At 38.4% G+C, this 23,321-nt stretch overlaps 2 protein-coding genes and 1 pseudogene across 4 annotated transcripts; 1 reads left to right on the top strand and 2 right to left on the bottom strand.

Annotated features, from left to right (window-relative positions):
- Positions 1–113: 113 nt before the first annotated feature.
- On the bottom strand, positions 114–1,405 carry LOC122064054 (annotated as a pseudogene).
- Positions 1,406–1,546: 141 nt separating this feature from the next.
- LOC122064055 (protein FATTY ACID EXPORT 1, chloroplastic-like) lies at positions 1,547–10,240 on the bottom strand. 3 transcript variants are annotated; one of them, XM_042627751.1, is made up of 7 exons: positions 10,037–10,240; positions 7,750–7,990; positions 5,327–5,494; positions 3,446–3,492; positions 3,267–3,307; positions 3,059–3,158; positions 1,547–2,335 (listed from the first exon to the last, which is right to left on the bottom strand). In XM_042627751.1, exons 1-6 carry the CDS (start codon positions 10,133–10,135, stop codon positions 3,065–3,067), a joined length of 690 nt encoding a protein of 229 aa, XP_042483685.1. In that variant the 5' UTR covers positions 10,136–10,240; the 3' UTR covers positions 1,547–2,335; positions 3,059–3,064. The 3 variants fall into 3 exon arrangements, with proteins under 3 accessions (XP_042483685.1, XP_042483686.1, XP_042483684.1); XM_042627752.1 differs by lacking the exon at positions 1,547–2,335 and adding an exon at positions 9,045–9,145 and having other exon boundaries at positions 2,428–3,158; positions 10,037–10,171; XM_042627750.1 differs by lacking the exon at positions 1,547–2,335 and having other exon boundaries at positions 2,428–3,158; positions 10,037–10,238.
- Positions 10,241–11,888: 1,648 nt separating this feature from the next.
- On the top strand, positions 11,889–21,397 carry LOC122064010 (DNA repair protein recA homolog 2, mitochondrial-like). The gene is made up of 3 exons (XM_042627702.1): positions 11,889–12,119; positions 17,433–17,493; positions 21,153–21,397. Exons 1-3 carry the CDS (start codon positions 12,021–12,023, stop codon positions 21,380–21,382), a joined length of 390 nt encoding a protein of 129 aa, XP_042483636.1. The 5' UTR covers positions 11,889–12,020; the 3' UTR covers positions 21,383–21,397.
- The last annotated feature ends 1,924 nt before the right edge of the window (positions 21,398–23,321 follow it).

Here is a 23,321-nt window from a genome sequence, read left to right as displayed (position 1 = left end):
TTTTTAAACTAAAAGCAGGGTATTTCTGTCCGATCCTAGCCTATCCAAATCCGTACCGGCCTTGACCGATCTCATTCCCTATACCGAGTTCTCAAACCTTGATCACGAGAGTATCAGAGACGCAAGAAATGAACCCTAACACAAACAACAACAAAAGAAGAGAGCAAAGATAAAATTTGGGGATTTTCCATGTGGATACATCTACGTGTGTCTTGTAAACTTTGCTTTTCTGGGAGGAGAGTAGCTTTTTCTTTTCTGATTTTTCTCATCTCAATACAGTCCTTGGCCTCCAAACCTAACTCTGGTAAGCTGTTCTCCATCAAAGGAAGGAGTTCATCAGCACTTCCAAGGAACAAAGAATTGAATGAAGCTTGGACTCTGCTTCTCTCTCCACCCAGAACATTATGGTGATTCCTAAGAAGAGATCTTTGATGTAACTTATCTGCCATGTGTTGCCACTTGTGAACAAGTTTAGTTGCTTCTTCTTCGAGTGTTCTCCTCACTGTGAATACAGTTACAGTTGGTTGAACAGGAACCAATCTGATCTGCCATGAGATGATGGCACTGAAGCTTGCTGCTCCTCCTCGGATGGCCCAAAACATATCTTCACCCATTGATTTTCTATCAAGAATTCTTCCATTAACGTCAACCATTCGAGCATCAACTACGTTATCACAGGCAAGGCCATATTTTCTCATCATCGTGCCTTTTCCACCCCCACTGAACATCCCACCAATGCCCACTGTGTGACAAATCCCAGCAGGGAAGCCATGGGTGCTACTTTTCCCTGCAATTCGATAATAAAGCTCACCAATAGTTGCCCCAGCCTGAACCCATGCAGTCTCTTCTTCCATGTTGACATGTATTAACCGCAGATCATGAAGATCGATAATGATGAATGGATTGTTTGCTAGATAAGATAGGCCTTCATAGTCATGGCCACCACTCCGGACTTTAATCTGCAGATTATGTTCTTTAGAGCAGATAACAGCTGCTTGGATGTGGGATTCATGGGTAGGTGTGATAATAAAGAGAGGTTTGGGATTTTCAGAGGAAAGGAGTCTGTGCAGTAGAATTCAGTAAGGAAGAGAAGGATGAGTTTTGAGGGGTGTAGACAAGTGAGGATGGTTCCGTTTGCTCAAGTAATCTTATTATTTGTAGATGGACCCCTTTCATGTCACATATTTTCTGTCCTGTTTCTCTTTTCTTTTAAGAATGTTACAAGTGACAGCATGATTTCCAAGATAGTAACAGAAGACTCCTGTGATGCAACATGCGGTTCAAGTCCTAACCACTTGGGCAAGGAATTGTTGGATTCTTTTATCTATATCAGCTGTGAACTGAATAAGCTATGAGAAAGAAAGGCCTCTCTCAAATCACAATGTGGTACAAGAAAGTGGGGTCACGAGATACATGCCATGCACCAGAGGTATTTGTTTGAATTAGACTTCAAAATCTGACGTATGGTTAATATAGACCATGTCCTCGAAATGGACATATCATATATCTACGTAGTAGAATAAATGTCTTGTGAGATTTGAAAAAGTAATAAAACCTTTGTGACAATAATATTTCGCCAAACAGGATATAACAATCGTAATTGTCATAATTAAAAAATAATCTTGTGCTTCCAGCTAGTGCTTCTTCATGTGAAACGTGACCTAATTCATTTTACTAGAGTTTAGCTTCAGTCTAGGGCATGGTTACAAGGGAAAACCTGAAAAGACAAAAGATGCCTAATTTTGTCTGTAGAGGCTAAGCAGTATCACTACATGCCAAGTCTCAAGTTTGAACCCAGGCAAAGGGTCATGGACTGATGTAACCTAGGACTCCACCACGCTTAGAAGTAGCCAGGGAACAGTCACCATGGAGAAAACCACGGATGCAGATGCCTAACTCCTATGAGCAGTGCAAGCCAGCCAATTTAGCCTTCCCCATTGCCATCCCTTACAGACAATTTCATCATAGATTTTTTGCTTAGATCAACCATTCATGCAAACTTTCTCCTGAGGGATCCAGGGGACCGGGGATCACAAATACCTTTCTACTTTGACACTTGCATCATGCAGACTAGGCTATGGGCAATTGCGGGTTTAAACTCTTTTCAGTTTTCAAGGATTTTCTCTATTCAATTTTCAAGGATTTTCTCTATTCAATTTTCAAGGGCCAAATTTTCATGGATGAAGGAGGCAAGAATTGGATCACATTGGTTACAAAGGATAGGTATTAGGGCCAAATCCACTCTGGTGCGAGGCATGGAAAAAGGCTAACAGAGGGGAGGGGGGAAGCGAGAGATAGAGCTACTTTGCATCGGGCCAATGGAGCAGCATCCAACCTGGAAAAGCAGGGCAGGTTGGCAAGACAGAAAAGAATTGCAATCTTCAGAATGAGTTCTATGCAGACCGAGTGCACCAAAAAAACAAGGCGTAGAAACATTACAAAACTACTGTACCAAACATCATATCTTGCTTTGTCATGGCTTTTACAGTTGCAGCCTGACAGGAACATTTTCAATCCATTGATCACCTGTCTCTCTCTCTCTCTCACCCTCTTTTATCAATATCCCAACATGTTTGGATTTGGCTCCTCTGTGGAGCAACACAGTGTCCAGCGCGCATCCAACGCCTAGAAACGCCTTGGGCTACGTGCGACCGCCTTGGGCTCCGTGCCAAGGCGTTTCTGGCCGTTGGATGCGCGCCGGACACTGTGTTGCACCACAGAGGAGCTCAATCCGACATATTTATGTACTACACCCACAGCTAAATCATATGCTAAAGAAAAAACGGCATACCCAGTGCATGAGGCCCCCGCCACTGCAGGATCTAAGGAAGGTCATAATGTACTTAAGTACATAGCCTTACCCCTGCATCACGGAGAGGCTGCTTCCCGACTCGAACCCACGACCACTAGGTTACAATGTGACCTTACCTTTGCGCTGAGGTCCACCCTCAATTAAAAAAAAAAAAAAAAAAAAACTGGGAATAGTTTAATCGTAACCCGAGTACAACTTGTAAAAGAAGATAATATGACATGGAAGAGTTGAAGCAATGAACTTTACTTTGCATCATGACGGAGCAGCTTCAGCTGACTTCAACTTCTTTGGCGGAGGGTTTCCTCCAGATATCAGCACATAGGAATAGAAACACAACATTGCAGCACTGCAATTGAGAAAAAAAACGATAAGGATATTATTTATCCCCATCAGGTCTAGCACTATTGACTTCAAATCCACCAAAAAAAGCGCTCAAGATTTGATACGAAAGTACCTAACAATGGCATAGAATCCTGTCGGTAAGAACTTCTTTGTCTGCAACCATGGTATCAGATATAGTTACAGTCAAGGAATTGATAGAATGCTGGGTGACTACAAAATCATACGAAATGGTAATAGGATGTTACCACCAATCAACAAATAAATAACCCAACAAGGCAAGAGGTTATATACCAAGGAGTAGGTCTTATAATGCTTCCCAAGAAGTGCCGCTGCAAGTGCTGTAGGGTCAGAAAAAGCAGAGAATGAATTATATTATTGTAACAAAGCAAATACAGATAAACGAAAAAAAAAAAAAAAAAAAAAAAAAACTTTTATTTATAACTAACATCCAGAATCAACAAGTCGTAGAATTCTATGCAACAGACCCTTGAAAACAAGGTACAACAAACCATTAATAGCATTTCCAGTGCCCAACTTAACCAACTCACCATTCTTGAGTGTTTCTGCACTCAAATGGTCTGAAATTCAAAGTTCAAAAATCCTCAATTTGTATACTTTTACGGTTTCATTATATTTTTTTAATCAATCAATAATCAGTAAAAAATGAACCCTGACACTGCCAGGAATGAGAAAATCCAATCATATGCTTACTGCACTAGAGAAATGGATGCTTTAGACAATGATCAGGCATCAAATGTGATACCTGGAAAATTGTCCCGCACACTTCTTCTATTTTCTTTTCAAGGTAAACGTTTATTTTTCTTGTATCACACTAAGTAAAAAGCTTTCACAGAGTGGCAGTTCTTTATCCCTTTCTCAATGTCTTCATGTTCCCTTATAGACCTGATGAATTTGCTTTCTTCTGGTTTAAGGTCCATTGTGATTTGTTGGCAAATGTAACAGGTTACAAAAACACAAATTCCAAATCAGGTCTCCATCAATGTAATTTTCATGTCGCTGAGACAGAAGGATTAGTCATCCAGTTTGGAGCACTCTTAAGTCTTCAAAAAAGGATTTAAAGAGTTGGGAGCTGATGACCCTGGAGTAATAAGGTAGCGAAAGTCAAACAAAAACCAGAGTGAAAAGAATAAACATTATTTATACATAATCGCAGCACTGCTTTTATATAAGGAAGATGCAATCTTGCTTGACAGAAAAAGTCTCATGTAACAGTCAAAAAACTAATCTACCATATATATATTTTTTTTTTACATTCCATTCCAATTGCCAATGTTAACTGGTTCAGTCTTTCTTGTTTTTTTTTTTTTTTTGGGGGCGGGGTGGGTGGGGGTGGGGGCAGCAGTCCCAGAAGATTGTGCTGACATGATTTATCCCTTTTTTGTGAGGAAGGGGGGAAATCAGAAGCAAAGCATATTAACTCTCTCTCTCTCTCTCTCTCTCTCTCTCTTTTCAAATAATTTCAAGTCAGAATCATAGCCATTAAATTGGAGATAATCTGGTTCACGATTAATTCAGCCTGAACCCAAATCAGCCCTAAAGTGTATGGGAAGTTTCATGTATTTCCAGGAAACGAATATTTTGGCCTGAAAATTTCACTTTTAGAAAACGTTCTTCATAGATGATTAGCATGTGAGTTGGGAAATGAATAATCTTTGGCCCAAGAAAAGTTGGAAATGTTGAAAATCCCCAACAAAAAAAAACTTTAAAAGAGGGGGCCAACATTTAAACCCGATTTTGTGGTGTTCTGATTTATTCCCAAATCCCATGTTGCTAACCATGGTCATAATAGGCAAAATAAATGCTTCCCTTGTACCCTAGAAGGAGATAACTTAAAAAGAAGAAGAAGCCCCTTAAGTCAGCCACTTGGATAAGCAGTATCCACATGGAAGCTACTTGTACAGAAACAGTTGTCATCCCCAAGCATATCTATCAACATTCAGAATCATACTTGTCAAGGTGATGACTTGATGCCTTGTCGGTATAGCCTTTGTTCCCCCCCCCCTTCCAGCGTCTACGATCGCGTAGACGCTGTGACAATGTGTTCAGAAAATCGCATAGACGAATATGTTCAGAATACAAATTTGACATCACTCTACCTCAAGAAAGAGAACTTGAGTATCAAAAAGGAACTAAAGACGAAAATTCACATACCTGCTTGTCCCAATATAAATGGTAAGCTGGATTTCCCTTGTTTCCAAAACTTTAAGCTAGTGGTGCTCAGGGCCAACAAAGCACCTCCAAAGAGCATGCCAGTGCTTAGAGTTGTGATATTTCTCGAGAAAAGAAATCCAACAAGCCCTCCACTTAAAACAAGCCCACCTGTGATATGATGCAATCCACAAACATAATCAGGAACTGAAACTAACAACCACATGATTAGCGAATTTATACATTTAACTACAGAACAGAGAAACAAAAATAACCCAAACCCACTAGGGGGAGGAGGAAAAAAGAACACTATTGAAATATGATAGGACATACTCATACTAGAATGCAAAGCAGAGCAGAGCTGTACAAGTTGGGTATGACTGATGAAACAAAGTTGGCACAGACAAGAAATCATCAATCTCCCAAGGTTATTGATGACTATATAATGCCTTGATCCTCGAAGGAGGCCAGGTACTGTGAACCAGGTGAATGAATGGTCTAGATACCCAGTCAAGAATGGTCAAATTTTGCATGTGAATCAGGTGAGGAAGTTCGAAACAATCCAAACAGATTTGGAACTAGTACAAAACTATGGTCTGATACCAAGTACAGAAACATAAAATTTCAAAGTTAGTTTCAAAGATTTGAGCCATGAAATGGATTCAAGAACAAGAGTATACACTAATAATAGAGCTCCAATGGAGTATCTTGCAGTAATAATAGAGCTCCATTCACAGTCCACATCGGAGGCTTACCAACATAAAGGATGAAGTTGTTATATTTATCAACCACTTTCTCATTTCATAAGAGAACTTTACCGAAGTCCCGTATTAGCAATGTTTAATATATCTTAAGCTGAAGGGATCTTTGAGTCCTAAATGTTCACTTGATTTTCCATGCTACTTTCATAATCAATATGACTTCCAGTCAAGAGAAAAACCCTAAAAAACCATCCTTTCTATCAACCCCACCACCTTCCTACCAAAAAAAAAAAAATATCAACCCCAGCACCTAGAAAGAATTGTTTGGGCCTATCCCAACGAAAATAATCAGTGGTTGACATGAAAGGAGTTGGACTTAAACATCTTCAATTTCAAATCTTGACTTCCAGAGCCAGTTTCATCAAGGCAAGAATCTCTTACGAAGAATGGATACCATAGCAACACCATTCTTCTCCCATTTCAAACATCTGCTGTTTGAGATGATAAAACTGCAACAGGAAATGGCAAAACCAGAAAAAATAGAATTACTCTAGGAGTGCAAGGTGGTCCAAACACAGTTATCCAAACATCTCTTAGCCAGGGAGATTTTGTGATCTTAACTCGGAAGATAGTCCAGAGTCTGGGCATAAGCAATGAGATTGAAGCCATAAATTTTTTTTTTTTTTTGAATAGGTCATTGAACTTTTTAGCTTTCAGCACTGTCAACCCCAAAAAGATGTCACTTCCAGATGGAGGAATTAAAGGAAAGACGGGAAAAAAAGCCTCAAAATCTCCTAAAAAAATCATACAACACCAAGCAGCCAAAAATCTTAGTTCCTTTTAGTTAAAAAATGCAAGGAGAAGGATTTCCGCTTTTTTAAACCCTTCACCAATGATTATCCCAACAAAATGATGCCCAACTAATATCCCAACAAAATATCCATATGTTCTTTGTTCTTAGGTCCTTTTCCTATCATGTAGTTCTTTTGCAGGTTTCCAGCTTTAACTGGTTGCCGTTGTTGTTTCATACCCTTGTATTCTTATTCCCATATTTCTTGATAAAGTGAGCTAGAGCTATCAGTTCCTGTAGAGCCCACCTTGGAAGGGCTCCCGGGGCGGCTGAAATATCTGGTACATGGCAGCTCAGATGGGCCCAGATTGTATGGTCAGGTCTACTGAAGGTCCCCTAGTCACATGTTAAATTTCAGCCCAGACACAATTGATCACTTGAGAAATTAAAGCTTTAATAATCATGGACTGCTAAAAGGGGGCAGACTAAAGCATGGACTACCATGAAGGTGCAGACTAAAACATGGATTACTATGAGGATGCATGCTGATATAGGGATACATGGACATATATGGGATGGTAATTGATTCAGATAGGCTCTGAAACTTGACATGTGGCTAATCCAGACCATGTACTCCCCACCCATGTGGCACAACAGGTGGGCCACATGGGAAGCCCTTCTGCTTCGGCCTCACAAAATCCTCATTAAAAAAATAATAATAATAAATAAATAAATAATAAAAAATAAAAATCTTATCTCATCCTAAATAGTTGGGATACGATTTATTTGAGTTGAGTCAGATTTAGGTTCCAAGCAACAGGACATGCTTCATAATCAGTGGCAAATAGTATGGACCAGTCTTATTTAACAAGAAAAATGCAGCACAATGGATCATATATACTAAAAGTTTACTACTAACAGGAAAGCTTACTCACCAAACGGGATCCCAAAACAAAAATCATGGATCTTTGCTGCCCTTTTCTCTTGGGTGACAACTTGTCCCATTAATTGGTCATCTACCCCTAACTTACCACCGACTTGTTCATTATTTGGATTTGATTTCATAGTGTCCTCTATATGTGACCTTGATGGATCAGCTGTATAACTTAAGGTAGTTGTAGCCTCTGAATAAGAACGTCCTGTTCCACTTCCTTCGAGGTTCATAGAAACTGACAGCTGAACAACAGAAATTCAAATCAGGAATTAAAATAACTCCAGACTGTCACAGTAACATTGTCATATAAGTAGTACTAAAGAACCGAATTGTGAAATTCGAAGTACTCCAGTAGAATTGCCATAAAAAGTCAAAATATGCATCAAGATATAGGAGAAACAACACCATGGTCACTGTCCTCAAAGAGCATAAACATTATTGCAAAGCATTATCGTGCTGAATGTAAAAGAATTGCCAACAATAACCAAGGTTTGAAGGCCCAATACATATGAAACAATCCCAGATGATTATCCATTTTCCAGCTGAAATATGCTTTTTAATCAACAGTATCAGCTGTATAAAAACCAAAATATAATAAAGCATGCTATTCAGTGCATAAATATTATATCTGATTGAGAGGCCTATGACATCTACCATTCCCAAAAAAAGGCAGTTGATGCTGCAAAGGGTGAGGGTCCTACGATGACTCTTAAGGATCAGATTCGTAAGTCATTATAGAGACTTTGACAATTTTATTAAACTCAGAGACTCAAAGGACTTCCACACTAACCCATTCACCTAATTAGTAAGTAAGCTAAAAAGACGGTAGACAAGCTCTATATATACATTGAACACAGAGAACCTAAAATAACAAGGTCTAGACTTGACATAAAAAGTTCTTTACTTGAATCCAACAAAGACATAAAAAAGTTACCAAAAGTACTCTTGGTAATACTAAAAATGACCCAGATACCCATGAAAAAACTAAAAATACAGGATACACCAAAAACTGAACCGTCTAGACTAACCATAACTCAACTCAGCCTTATCCCAACTAAATGGGGTCGACTCTAGACTACCCTTATAACCACATTTAATTAAACTTAAGCCCAAAAACCAAATTCCCCTCCCCCTCTCACCATGATTTTCTTAATTTTTTGCTTCCACAATAGATGATGTTTTTTCCATCCAATCAATCGTATTTGACCACTAGTATTTATGAAAAAACTCTCAAATTGAACTAATATTTCTGCACAAATTAAGAAAATCAACTTCCTCTAGAGTTTCTATATGCATCTCAGTTTTTCAGGCTTCAACATATACAAGATACATCACTTGCGAATGACTGACTCGTCCTCCAACCAACACCAATGCTTCTCGTAGGCAATGCCAACTATCTTTGCACCCAACAGTTGCACTCAAGCAAAAAAGTAATTAATCTCTGATTACCAGCAGGAAAAGTATCTTGAGGGAAAAAATGGTTATTTCTAGCAATTATCCCAACAAATGCTCAAAATGATAAAAGTAATAAACTCATAAGGACTGCTCAAATAAAAGACAGTGTTTAATAAGTCCGATCTGTGTAACAAGGACACTTCATTTTCACAAATTTCCGCGGCATTAGACCCTGGTGTCCATGTATGCATAAAACATCAGCAAATCTGTTCTCATAGGAACCCAAATTTTTTCAAAGCAGTTGTCATGTCATGTCCAACAACCATATCAGCATTGGACAATGACACCCATGTCTGTGATGTTACACGGGCATGATTAAGTGCAAGATCCCTAAGTTATTTAGGTTTTTGTTAAACTAAGGTAGGAAAAGGTAGGATGCCTGGCCATGTACTTTAGCTGAAGCTTTTGAAAACTTGGTGAAGGATTCAAGCCAACCTTCTTCCATATTGTTACCAAACTCAGATTAGGTATTTCTATCAATTCAAATCTGAGTCGCCGACTTCAATGCTAGACCTTAAATATGTAACTAGTTATTGATTTCAATTTTGTTATTAGATCTGAATTTCTTAATCTACTCAAAACACCCTAGGTCTTGGGTTTTCTAGTGATGTTATTGTGCTTTAAAGCCAACATTAGAAATCTGAAAATTCTGGGTAGCAATGTTGAGCAGTGGTAGGAAAAGATAACGATTTGGTACTAATTTCATACATTCGCTGGTAGAATTGATAAAAAAATACGGAAAGATTGTTGTTTGCTCGCAATTGTAACAATCTCATAATGTAATGCTGTGGTAAAAATAAGAGAAAAACGAGGGTTTGAATTGAATGAAATACCCTGGAACGAAGAGCAGGTGGAGGGAGTGATTGTTTCTGTAGCTGCAGGTTGCGATTGATCGAAGAGACGGAAGAGAACTGAGCGATTGCAGAGGCCATTATGATGGTGAATTGGTGATGATCCGAAAACAATTCTCTTTGGAATAAATGCAAATCGTAATGACGGAGCCTTGGCCATTTGGCCTGGCTATACAACGAATACAGTGGCTGTTGAGCTGTTCATATAGGCGACTCGGTTACGGGCACAAAAATTTAACTCCGACAAAAAAAAAAGGGGGATCCGGATCCACGGAATTTGCCGATCGAATCGGCCGAGGACGATCATAGTTCCAGTGGATTGGAATCGAACCCATCATATTGATTCTCGGACTATTCGTATCATCGATTCTGGCCAACTTAAGTTGATCTGAAGCAAAACGGAATCAAAATCGGCTGAACCCAATTTAGTTATCCTGTTTTCCCTTACTTTCATCTTTCTTATCATTTCTTATTTTCGTCATTTTTTCTTAGTTTGTTTAGCATGGAAAACGGATCCTTGTAGCTAGGTCCATTAAGTTGGGATAAGGCTTAGTTTTTATGTTGTTTATTGTTGTTGATGAATATGATCTTTTTGATAGATAGATTGATATGAAGAAACAGGTTAACTGTTTGGTTTAAAAACGTTTTATGATCTTTTTATTTTTCAATTACCAGGGAATATTTTATGAACCACAAATATATTTGAAGATAAGTTATTCATGCGATCATCCGACCACAGATTATATTGTGGATTTTTTTATTCTACGTTCGTGCATTTGGTGTCCCCTTTTTATTCTCTTGTTGTGCATTTTAATATAAGTATAAACTATCTTAAGAATACGGTCATGTTGTGGCTAAAAACTAGCTATGATGCGATTAAGATAGGCCCACATAAATGAGTAAAGGGAAGGTATGATGATATGATCCATATAAAGATTGGAGTCCTCACTCCCTTATGGATCTTCTAAAACCATGAGAACAACATTAAGCTAGTTTCAGTAGACAATCTAGAATAGACAATATCATGAGACGTATTCATTAACCTCATCATTGGCATTGTATGTGAAATTTTTGTTTGGATAGGTAAAATTAGGAACACACTCTTTATTTTACTAGGGGGTCTTCGCTGTGGATAAAAATTAGCCTTAAGACAGTCTTATAACAGTAAGTAAAGGAAAAATCATAGTCCATATAAAGATTTAAAACCCCGAGGGCAACATGAAACTAGCTATATCTAGCAATTCATAACGAATAGTATCATGGGATGTATTTCTTGACCTCATCAAGTCCTTTAGAATCATAGAACCAACCTTTGCTTGAACATAAGGTAGTAAAAAAATTGAGTTTATACATTACCTTTTTACTAGTCATATTTGAATAAGAACCATTGATTTTTCGGTGTAAATCAAAACCGAAAAGAAAGAGACTCTTAGGATGCATTTGATTGTGTAAATCAAATGGGCATGTTTCGAATATAGATGCTAATATTTTTAGAGACATTCTCTTTGACAATCTTTGAAATAGAAAAATCATTTGATTGGATGTTACATAATTCTTCTTGAAAGACTGTTTGATCTCTCTTGTACAATTTTGTTCGATCTTAAACGGTTGGTTCCAATATTCATTTTCGGTTCTTTTTTGACAGCATTGCCAAAATCATCTGATAAAGCCAATAATATACCCGCGTGGGTCAAACACCATTTCCGGATCTCGCTGCGTCGGATCTGACCTGGTGGTCTATGTGTCGGTTGGGTCTATTCCGTGTCCGAGGACCCACAAAATAGAGTACTGGATCGGATACGTGTTAGTGTTATACGTTCTGATAAGTAAAAGGGAACCGGACATACATTTGAAATGGCGGGACTTCCTTGAAAGTCGAAAACGAAAACCTAAGTCGCCGTTACAGTCTTTCTTCAAGCTTCAGCTTCAGGGTGACTGTCATATCGGCCTCAGAAGACCCCGGCAGATGCTCTCTTTTGTTTATTGTGCATTTTCGCGACTGCCTCGTTTGAATGGATTCGGAAGAATATCTTCGATTCAGCTTCTTCTTCCTTCCCTCCGCCAGGTTTGAATTAGTCCTTACTTATTTTTTCTGTTTATTTTGGTTTTTTTTTTTTTTCAATCGCTCACTTTCTATGAGGGCTTCTTCGTTTGGTCTTGGATGAAATTAGTTACTATACTTTGTAAACAAACTAGGAGAAAGCTTGTATTTCAAGTTTTTTTTTTGGATTGAAATTGTCAGGACATAAGGACTTGATGAAAGAGGGGTTCTTCCACCGTCTCATTTTTTCCTTCCCCCAAAATAAAAAAATCCGTTGTTGAGGATTCTGTAAACTTAAGGTTACTGTTTTTTATGAGCTTTGAAGCGTACACTTCCAACAAAAGAATATGCTGCAAAGAAATTGGGGATTCTGTGTTCCTTTTTTCATCAGAAATAATTTGATCATATATTGAAAGGAAGGAAAAATGCCGTTTTATGTTGGTGTCCGATGTCTTGTGCTCTATCACAGTTTAATCCAGGGAGTACTGGTGCAGCGCCTCGACAGGCAGGACAACGGCTAGCCAGTTAGCGAGCTGTGGGGGTTGCAAGGGGGGTAGGAGCCCCTGCATAGCGAGGGTGTAGGGGGTGCAGCCGCCGTTGGAATTTTTTATTTGAGTGCAGTTGTGTACATTTTGGATTAGGGTTTTTCGGTATATATTCATAGCGGTGGTTTATTTCTCTGTAATGCAAACAATATTGAGAGGTGTGAGGACGAACGTAGTAACCCTATTCTCCATTGATAGTGAAGCAGGATCTCATATCACCGAGGATGTAGGCAATCTTGCCAAACCTCGTAAATATGTGTGCATCGTTTGTTCTTGTTTTTTTACTATCTTTTGCATCGTTTTAGGTTTGTGTTTCTACAGTTTTACAGTATAAGAAAGGAACTAAATGAATACATATTGAACTTGCTTAAGAATTGGTATTAAAAAAAAAAAAAAAAAAAAAAAAAAAAACTTGATTAAAATTTGAATTCTTCCACGGGCTGTTATATTACAGAAGCTGGACTTTAATTCTACAGCTACCCAAGTGATAGAAAGTCAGGGAGAATCAAGTACCATATGCAGCTACCCATTATTTATTTTTTTGCATGGATTTAAAAAAAAAAAGGGAAACAAACATTTCTCAATCAAATATAGGAATGCTTATCCTTATAAATTTTGATTCAGAATAGCCAAACTATTGATGCAGCTAAAAAATAAACTAAAAAATATATTAAATATTTCTATTGCCAAAATGAAGAACCAAGTACAAGATAACAATGATCAGAGAGGACCACTTAGGGTCAAAGACGACCACTTAACTCTAGGGTTGCTTGGGGATTCTCTCAACCTAAATTTGGGACTCATTCAACCACAAGAGGACCTCAAAATCAAAGGGGTCAACCCAATAATGGGACTCATTCACCACAAGAGGTTACGTTGGACGCAAATATATATATATATATATATATACAAAGGGAGAACTAATTATTAGAAAATAGTTGTTGAAATAGAGCCGTTGAAAAAGAGCCATTGAAATGTAGTCGTTAAAATCATAGTTGTCAAGGTGCCTAGGTTAACCAAAGTGTTGGAGGGCTGTCGAAGCCCTTAGGTGACAAGGCGCCCTAGGCATCCTATCATGTGAGAACACACTAAAATTTTCACAATTAAAACTTTTTACAACTAAAAGTTTTCTCAGCATGAATTTCCAAGTTTCAACAACATACCTGGTAAAGCATATATCATTAAACTATGTAAGAACACACTAAGCACTAAACTGTTCACAATATGACTTTCCAACAGCATGGTTGATAAATTTGCAGTAGAACAAGGTAAGCAATGGTATATATGTTACTATTATCACTAATTTTCTATGTGGAAGGAACTAAACAACAATACACACTACAAATTGCAGAAAAATGCTACTAATTAAGGAGTATATGCAACCAAGTTCAAGAAAATAATAGATTGGTTGATAAATCAGAGGTATTGACATAGAACGACAGATGTTTGGCACATGGAGGAACTTAGTTGATATGTCAAAATCTTCTTAGACAGATGTTTGGCACATGGAGGAGCTTAGTTGATTTGTCAAAATCTTCTTCATCATTTGACACTACCTTTTGTGTTGTTCTATTGATTTTCATTGCTATCGCCATGATCCTGGGAGATGGTCTCTATAACTTTGTGAAGGTCATCAGTCGAACTCTCTGTGATTTTTCCAATAACTCTGTGTGGTAAAGGAGGAAGAGGAAGAATCGAAGAAAGAAAGAAAGAAAAGAACCAGATTATCGGAGAAGCAGAAAGGGTTAAAAAAGAAGTAAGAACCAAATAAGAAAAGAAGAGAGAGAAAAAAAAACTATTGGAATCAAGGAGAATAAGGAAGGAGGTTGGAGAGAGAAATAAATACAAAAAAAAAGAAGAAGAGAAGAGAATGAGGAAGATGGAAGGAGCCTAATGTAGAAAATGAGAACCTAAAAAGATGTAGAAAGAACGAAGGGGAATTGCATTCACACAATTACACAATGCTCACAAAAATTTATGTGGTTTGGCAAGATTGACTACATCCACGGTGGGATGAGATCTGCTTCACTACAACAACAATAACTCAACCTTATCCCAACTAAATTGGGATTGGGATCTGGATCCTCTCCAACACCAACGACCCATCCAAAAGCCGGAAAGGCTTGGACACACATCCCCAGGTCTTGGGACTTGTGACTAAGCCCGTGCAGCCCTTGGATGATCGTTGGAGGGGCGTTGGAGGGTGCAGTATTTGGAGAGGAGTCGGGGTTGGCTACATGGATCCGTGCAAAGATAAAAAGAGTAGAAAAACTAAAAGAAAAGAGACACAATAACTTAGGAAAATCCCACCTAAATATAGTTGGCTACATGGATCCTTGCCCTCTAATCAGCTCTATTTGATATCACACATGAAAAAAGACCTAAACTATGCATGTCTTCCCTTACTACTTCTTCTATGGTCATTTTAGGTTTGCCCCTAGTTCTTTTAAATCATTCAATCTGAATCAGATTACTCATCCTTACTGGTGCATCCCAAGGTTTCTGTTGGATATGGCCATGCCACCTCAAATGGATTTCTTGAAGCTTATCATGAATCGGGGAAACTCCCAAGTCAACTTTAATATGGTTGTTCTTTACTTTATCCTTCCTAGTTTTGCTGCACATCCATCTTAACATTCTCATCTCTACTGCACTTAGCTTATTTATATGGATGAGATATGCTTCACTATCTCCTTTAGATTGATTACAGATAAAGAATAGATTGATTACAGAGAAACAACTCACTACAATATGTAGCAAAACCCTATACTAGTAATTTAGCAAAATACCCATATAGGCCTCAACCTCTTAACGGCCCTTCAGAATGAGTCCACTTATACAAGCGGTGAAATATAAGTCGTCGCATCCCAACACCTATATGGAGTAAAAGAAGAAAAAAGAGAGGAAAAAAGAACAAGAACAGAAATTGAAAGAGACGAAGAAGGGGAAAAAAAGAAGGAAAAAAGAACAGAAACAAAAATCGAAAGAGAAGAAAGAAAAAAGAAGGAAAATGCACAAAAACAGAAATCGGTACTTGTCATCTGAGACGGGGAGAATCACTGCTGTAGGACTCGCTACTCACTGAAGAGAGGAAATGCAGAGGGGCACAAAGGGTTAGGGTTGAAGTCGAGGAGAGACTTTGATCAATACCTTTTTAAAATTTTTTTCCTTTCTTTTTAACATTGCATCACATTGTACCATATAACATTATACATAAACCATTGGCCGCAAAATAAAAGAATCATTTACTTTCTTATTTTTTGGAAGAAAGTGCCCAAACAAGTTAGGCATTCAAACGCCTTGCACTTTCAAACCCAATCGGACACCAAGGTGACACCTAGACAACTATGGACCTATGGTTGGAATATAGCCATTGGAAACGTCTCGGAAAGAGTGCATGGGAGAAAATGGAGTGGGCATTAAATGTTTATCATCATAACTACATCATTCTCCCCCACTTTGAGAGAACTCGTCCTCGAGTTTGATGCGGGCCATCTTTATCATCCAAGTGTCATGATCAAGCTTCTTTAAGTCATGCTCTATACTTTTGATGATCAAGATCAGAACTTGCTTTGATACCAAGTCGATGTAGCTCAAAAATAGACTTGAAAGTATAGAAGAGTTTTATTACCAAAATAAGAAATTAAGTACAAGGTAACAAGGGTAAAAGAGAACTGCTTAACTCTGGGATCGCCCGTGGGATTCACTCAACCTAAGTGCGGGACTTACTCGGGCATAAGAGGACCTCAGACTCAAATGGGTGCTCGATCAACCCAAAAGTGAGAGTCACTCACCACAAGAAGTTATATTGAACTCAAATTTCTTCTTATCTCCCTCTTCTATTCTTCACAATACAAATATATATATATATATAGGTGAATATAGAACTAGCTGTTGAGAGCCGTTGACATATGGCTGTTGGGCTCTGTTGGAATAGAGCCGTTGAAATATAACCTAGTTCACACTTGGGTTGAGTGAGCCACTTGTTAAGTGGTTACCCTTGAGTTAAGTGGTCCTCTTTGACCCTTTATTGGTTTCTTATTTTGACAATAGCACTCTTTTATATTTTTATGTATTTTTATTGAGCTGCATAATGGTTGTGTGAGAAAAAGTTTATGGTCCCCCGCACTTTGTTTTTCATCTGGGCTTTGGCATTTCCTAAATCACCTTCAATGTGATTCTGGTCAAAGTCTTTTATTAGGACTAGCTCCAAACCAAAACTTGAGGGACACAAGAGTACCCATCAGTATGATTTTACAAAACCTTCAGAAAGAGTTCTTTAGAACTGAATAATCATGGGATGGTGCACCTCCCCACCCCCCCAAGAAAAAGTTATCAATGCATCAGTTTTTTTCTGACACAGGTTGTGATACTTGGCTGTTTTTCATTATAAATACATGTATAGATTGTAGTTTTATAACTGGACCTAATGATCAAACAGGGTTTGACTGGAACAGACCGTGCCTTGTTCCCAGTTTTCCGGTTAGATCCTCATTTGAATGAAAACCTGTGGTCAAACTGGAAAGCATAGAACCGGTCCCCTTTCTGGTTTCTGGTTTGCTGTTTGGTCCTGTTCTTAAAACTATGATATAAAGTTAGTATATTGGACTGGTGCTGTGTCTGAGATGCTGCTGTGCTGGTGCATCTATTGGCATTTTTTTCCCCTCTTCCTGCTGATCACCTATATTACTCTTATACGTCTATTTTCTAGCATTTTTTCCCCATGGTGGGGTCTTATAAAGAATGTGTAAGGGTTGGGTAATAAGATTATTTCTTTGAATTGGTCTTTCAGAATGGGCGGAGAGATGCTGTGGATTCTGTTGAGATGCATGCACATTGCATTTCTTCTGTAGGTAATGGGCAGCTTATCATATATTTTTATGTATGCACTTGCATTTTTTCATGATCCTTGCTTAGTTATACAGGAAAAAGCGATTATTCTGTATCAAGCCACTTGCCTTTCTAGAACCTCTAATGAAAATGTGAATAGCTCCAAAATGCAGAAACATACATAGGATTTCAGGGAAATTTTTTTGCTAGCTTTTGAATGAATAGAGCTGTTTTGATACTTGATTTTCAGCACAACTTTTGGTTTATAGAATAAGGTGGCATGTATGAGTTCTGAATATTTAGTTGTTTGTCCTCAACTGAATGGTATGTTTCCTCTGACTTTTGTCTTGTGTCTTTTAAGTTATTCCAAATTCTTTACACCAATATCTTTTAGGTCTTCTAATTACTAATCATCCTTGTGGTCAAAGGTTTTTTACTTGTTAAGAATGTAAGTAGTATTTATGAATAATTATTTCCATAGCTCTGCTGTGTGTAAGTTACTCTTTCTTTGGCAGACTTAATGAGTTTATAGGAGTTTTGTAGGTTATCCTCCTGATGAGGGAAAAAGGCTGTTAGGCTGGTGTACTAAATAAAGAGATATCAGTTTTATCTATGAAAAAATTATGTTCAAGGTTTCCAGTGTCCACCGATACTTACAGATATAATACTTAATAATTAAAAAAATGTACTGCACTGTATAGGTTGATTTAAGTCTATATCAGCTACCCTCGTAAGGGGCAAAGAAAGAAAAGTTAGGTCAGACAACACTGGGGGGGGGGGAGGGGTGGATTAGAGTGACAGCATCATTTTGTTTCCTGGTTCTAGCTTGACTGGTGTTTATGGTTCTATTAGATTTTGTTGGGACATTTGACTCTTAATCAAATAACATAGCATCCTTGTTCCATATTTATTTACGTGAATATCCTATTTTGACTGAATTGCGATATAATTTTTTATTTAACAATGTTAATAAAATGTGATTTTGGTAGATAATTTATCAAAACTTGGTGTTTTCTCTGTGGGATATGGGTTTGTTTGATAAGTTTGGATCTATAACAGGACATGTTTGGACTAAGTAAGTTGCTCGTTCCCCGTATGGGAGTCCATTTGTTTAGGAATTTGTCATAGGAAATGAGATTAAGTGGTGGTGGTTGTCTAAGAAACCAATGAACCTTGGCTACCTCAACCAACACTATATAAAGAATTAAGACCCATTGAAACAGGTCAAATTGTTGTTAGAACTGTACTTTTGTCTTTTATGATACTCAAAAGTTCATATGAAAGCTACACCATTTATAGAAACTTTTGTAATCCCGAAATTCCTACAATTTTGAGAATCAGAGATTCATCACTCATCTGTAGATTAAGTTATTATGGCCCCTGTTGTCACCACTGTAGAAACTTTTGGATGGAATTTGTTTTAGTTTTCTGCTCTTTTTGATGTTGTTTTCCCATTTCACCCCTTTAATGGTATCTTGGTCTTCTATTGTACTGCTCTAACTTATTTAGATCTTTCTCTCTCTCTCTCTCATACACACACACGCACACACTTATCTCTTATTCTGTTTCTCCCTGAAGGGGGAAATAAATACATGAAGTGTTTGGTAATGTGGACATGTGTGTGGATTTCTTTTTGACAATGCATTTGCATTGTCATGGCCATAAAGTTAATAGGTGCTCCTTGATACACATTTTTTTATATTAGCATAAGGGATATGTGCTGATGTTATTGTAAAAATTTGTTATACATAGACTCGAGAAGCAGAAGATGGTTGGTACTCTACCCAGAATAGGTCCCTGGGCAAAAGAGAGCACAGATCTGCATCCTGGTAAGTTTGATGCCATTCCAAATGGTGGGCAGAGAAAAACACCAATTGAAATGGCGTCAGATGGAGGAGCTTTCAGAAAACGCCCTGGATCACAGGGCCAGCTAGGGAAGGCAGAAGCCAGCGAAGAAAACTACGGGTTGCTTTGCCACCAACCTAGCGAAGCCAGTGAAGAAAAGCTGATTGTAGACCACAAGTAATTTAAGGTTATCTTGACAGACTAATGGTGGCAGTACTGGAGAGAATTGGGACAGGAATAAACTCCGATAGAAAATCAACTACACAGTCTACCCCTATTTCTCTCAAGCTGCACTTCCTTCTAACAAGTGGTTGAGAGTTAGCAAGCTGCCTAGGCCTTTTGGCGGGAGATTTTCTGTCCCCCCTTCTTTCTGGTCCGGCCAAGGTACAACACCTGAACCTGAAGCCACAATAATATCCGATTGGATCTGATCCGTTCAGATTCCACAGATCCAGCCGATTGGGTCTGCATATGGGATAGATGCTATTGTAAATTTTTTTTGTACATAAACTCAAGAAACAGAAGATGGTTGGTACAACTTTTAGTAATTTAGGGTTATTTTGAGAGACCGATGGTAGCAGTACTGGAGGATGGTGCAAAATGTGGAAGAGAGAGTTGGAGCAGGAACAATCTCTGATGGAAAATCGACTCCACAGTCTACTCCTATTTCTCCTCATTGGACCCCTACCCCCTCTCTCAGCCTGAATTTTGATGGAAGCTGAGTAGGCAATCCAGGACAGGAGGTTATAGAAGGAATTTTCTATAATTTTGGGAGATGTAGTTTGGTTTTTGGGTTAGTATTGACATTGCAGATTCTAATTTGCAGAGTTTAGGGGACTATGTACAAATCTGCAGGTTCTCCCATTCTTGGAGTGGTTTCATCTTGAGATATAAGGGATTTCGACAAGGGGGTTCTGCTGGAGATACTTTCATCTAATTTGCAGGTTAGGTCTCTCCTCCAATATAGGAATGCCTTATTCTGATGGGGAGCTAGATCTTGTATAGTTGTACTTCCTTCTTTGGTGACTAGTGAGCTTGCATGAGAAGGCTTCTTAAGGGAAATATCCTCATTCAATCATCTCATTTTTTCCATTTTTTCCTGTAAGCAGGTTCTGTGTACTTGCTTTACGTGTTTTTCTCCCTTGTGAGGTTGTCTTCTCTTAATGAATTTTTATTCATAATGTTTCATGCATACATGAGGAAGTTATCTTATTTTTGTTTGAGTATCATCCATTCTGCTTTCTATTGCTAATTGAAAAGTGCAATTTAGATCAGTGCTTGCTGTGGTGTCAGTTACAAGTCTGGATAAGGGAGGTGGGTGCTTTGGGTTGGCAGCAGCCCTTCAAAAACAATTGTACAACTTTTTAAATATGGATCTGAGAAATTCACTCTTGAGACCTGAGTGAAGGGGTGGAACATTTTCATGCAGCTGAACTTGTTGAAATAAGGTTTAGTTTGAGTATCATGTGTTGGTTGTGTGCATAGGTTGAAAGCAACAATCGTGAGTTTTATGCCATTTTTGGTGAAGTACCATAATACTTGTTTCCATTGAGGATTTGAGGGAATGGGACAAAACAGCCGACATGCCATTCTGGTGCAATCTGTTCTTTGTTTCACTGCTTAAATGTTCATGTTAAAGGCATGTAAATGTTTGAGACTTATTTGCTTGACTGGTTATTATCCTGGAAACAATTTAAGCAATTTCTGATTGAAGTTTCTTATCCTGGAATTAATTTAATCAAACTCTGATGGAAATGTTTTCTTCCTGCTTTTTTACAATAAGTGAATGTAAGTGAATTGGTTTAATAGTCAAATAAAAAAATTTGTTTGTTTTCAGCTGATGTGCCAGATTATGAATGTGATAAACTCCATGATGATGTCAAAGCAGTGGAGAAAGATGCTGCATTGCGTCTGGCACTATCTCGGCTAGCTGGTGATTTTGGTAGAGAATCTATGTTATCGTTGGAGAGCTTTTTCCGTTCACGATATGCCCCTGTTATACCTACTGGTTCTTTAAAGCTTGATCTAGCTCTTGGGATTGGAGGATTACCAAAGGTGATTTACTGAAGATTGCCGCGCATTAAGTAGTAATGTTGCACTTATTCCTTTCATTTTGTTATTTTGATTTTTATTTAAATGTTTATTTTGATATTCCAGTTCTCTGTTTTTTTGAGGGTGATGCTTCTCTCTTAATAGTTGGGTGAGCCCGCTGATAACATTTCAGTTGTGGTCACCGTGAATGCCCTCAACGTGTTCCGTGACCACTTTTGTTTGATTACAACACCACCACCATCTCAGCCTTTTTCCCAACTAAATGGAGTTGGCTACATGGACCCGTGAGAGGTTAAAACAAAAAAGTTACAAGAAAGAAACAAAGCAACACCTCAGGAACATCCCACCTAAAAGGGGTCGGCATCATGGATCTTTGCCCTCCAAACAGATCTATTTGAGGTCATACTAGAATCAAGACCTATATTCTGCATGCCTTTCCTTACTACTTCTAAAATGGTCATTCGAGGTCTGCCCTAGGTCTTTTAGTTCTTTCCTTTTGAATTTGATTACTCCCCTTACAAGGGCATCCCAAGGGTTCCGTTGAACATGGTTGTACCACCTTAAACAACATCCTTGGGGCTTGCCCTGAATCGGGGCCACTCCCAAATCAACTTTAACTCGATCATTCCTAGTTTTTCCGTACATCCATCTCAACATCCTCATCTCTGCTACACAAAGCTTATCTATATTATACTTCTTGACTGCTTAACATTCCGCCCCGTACCTCATAGCCGGTCTTACGACCATCATGTAGAATTTTCCTTTTAAAGCTTTGGAGGAATACATTGTAAATAACCAAAGAACAAACCAAGTCCTTGTTGTTTTCTGGTTATCCTTGTCGGCAACCTCGGTCACATGGCAATAATGACGTGGTTAGTTTTGATGATGTGGCAACATTCAGTCTCTCCAATGAGACTGTAGTAGTGTATCATGTTGTTTGAGTGGTTTGGTTCAACCATGGTAGGTGGCGTGGATTTCCAGGCTCGAAATTGACACTTTTGGCATTGAAGATGACATTTTTAGAAGTTGAATACTGTATGGCTCCTTATGAGCATAAAAAATGATTTTCAACGCACCCGGATTTGTCCCATTTCGATATCGGATGAAAAGTTACGGATTCCACAATGCTCATGGGCATTTTGGTCTTTTTACATGGATGAAACTGTTGATGGGTTGTTCTGGAAGTTTATAGAGCTTTGAGCCGTGATCCACACCCTTTTTGTTTTGGCTCAATCCAAATCCTTATGAGAGAGTTATGGAGGTTTCCGTGGAACTGGTCTAGAAAATCCAAAATCTGTTTGGAAATAACTCTCGGTTGTTCAAAGAGTTTTAACACACTTTTTATGGATCGGGGGGCTCTTATGTAATTATTGAAAGTTCGGTCAAATGAGTCAAAGGGGAGTTTCAATATAGTTATTTTGGATCAACGGGGCCTGTATATAATTTTGCGTGGACATTTAAAAAGAATCTTTGAACAAACCTGCCCACCAATGGGAGCTCAACAACGACTTGCTGGATGATGTCAGCGCTGCACCATCGTCAACCTTGCGTCAGATCCGATTCTGATTGTGTGTCCAAGGTTAAAGGGCCATTAGATCTAATCCAAGGGATCTCATTAAAGGCGCCTTTTGAGCCTTGATCCAACAACTATAAGCTGTGCCGTGCTCTGCTCGACGCTAGTGTAGCCCACGCCTCCTCAAAAGATTCCAAATGGACATATCTCATTGGATGAACTTCAAATGGCCATAAATTTTGATCTAGAATGCCATTTTGGTCATTCCAAGTTGCATTCTTCATATTTTTTCATGCTCTATCATTGGAAGCCCTATAACAGAGGTTTAACAAAAGGAAAGCCACGATTTTAGTGATAGAAGCTCGCTTCTTTGTTAGTTGAGCATTGAATGGGCTTTGTTACCAAATGGGAGTTCTATTTACTCCATTAATGGGGGTTTGA

This window comes from Macadamia integrifolia, unplaced genomic scaffold (assembly GCF_013358625.1).
Source record: "Macadamia integrifolia cultivar HAES 741 unplaced genomic scaffold, SCU_Mint_v3 scaffold151, whole genome shotgun sequence".
NCBI classification, from domain to species: Eukaryota; Viridiplantae; Streptophyta; class Magnoliopsida; order Proteales; family Proteaceae; genus Macadamia; species Macadamia integrifolia.
This window is presented reverse-complemented; position numbering and strand designations above follow the sequence as displayed.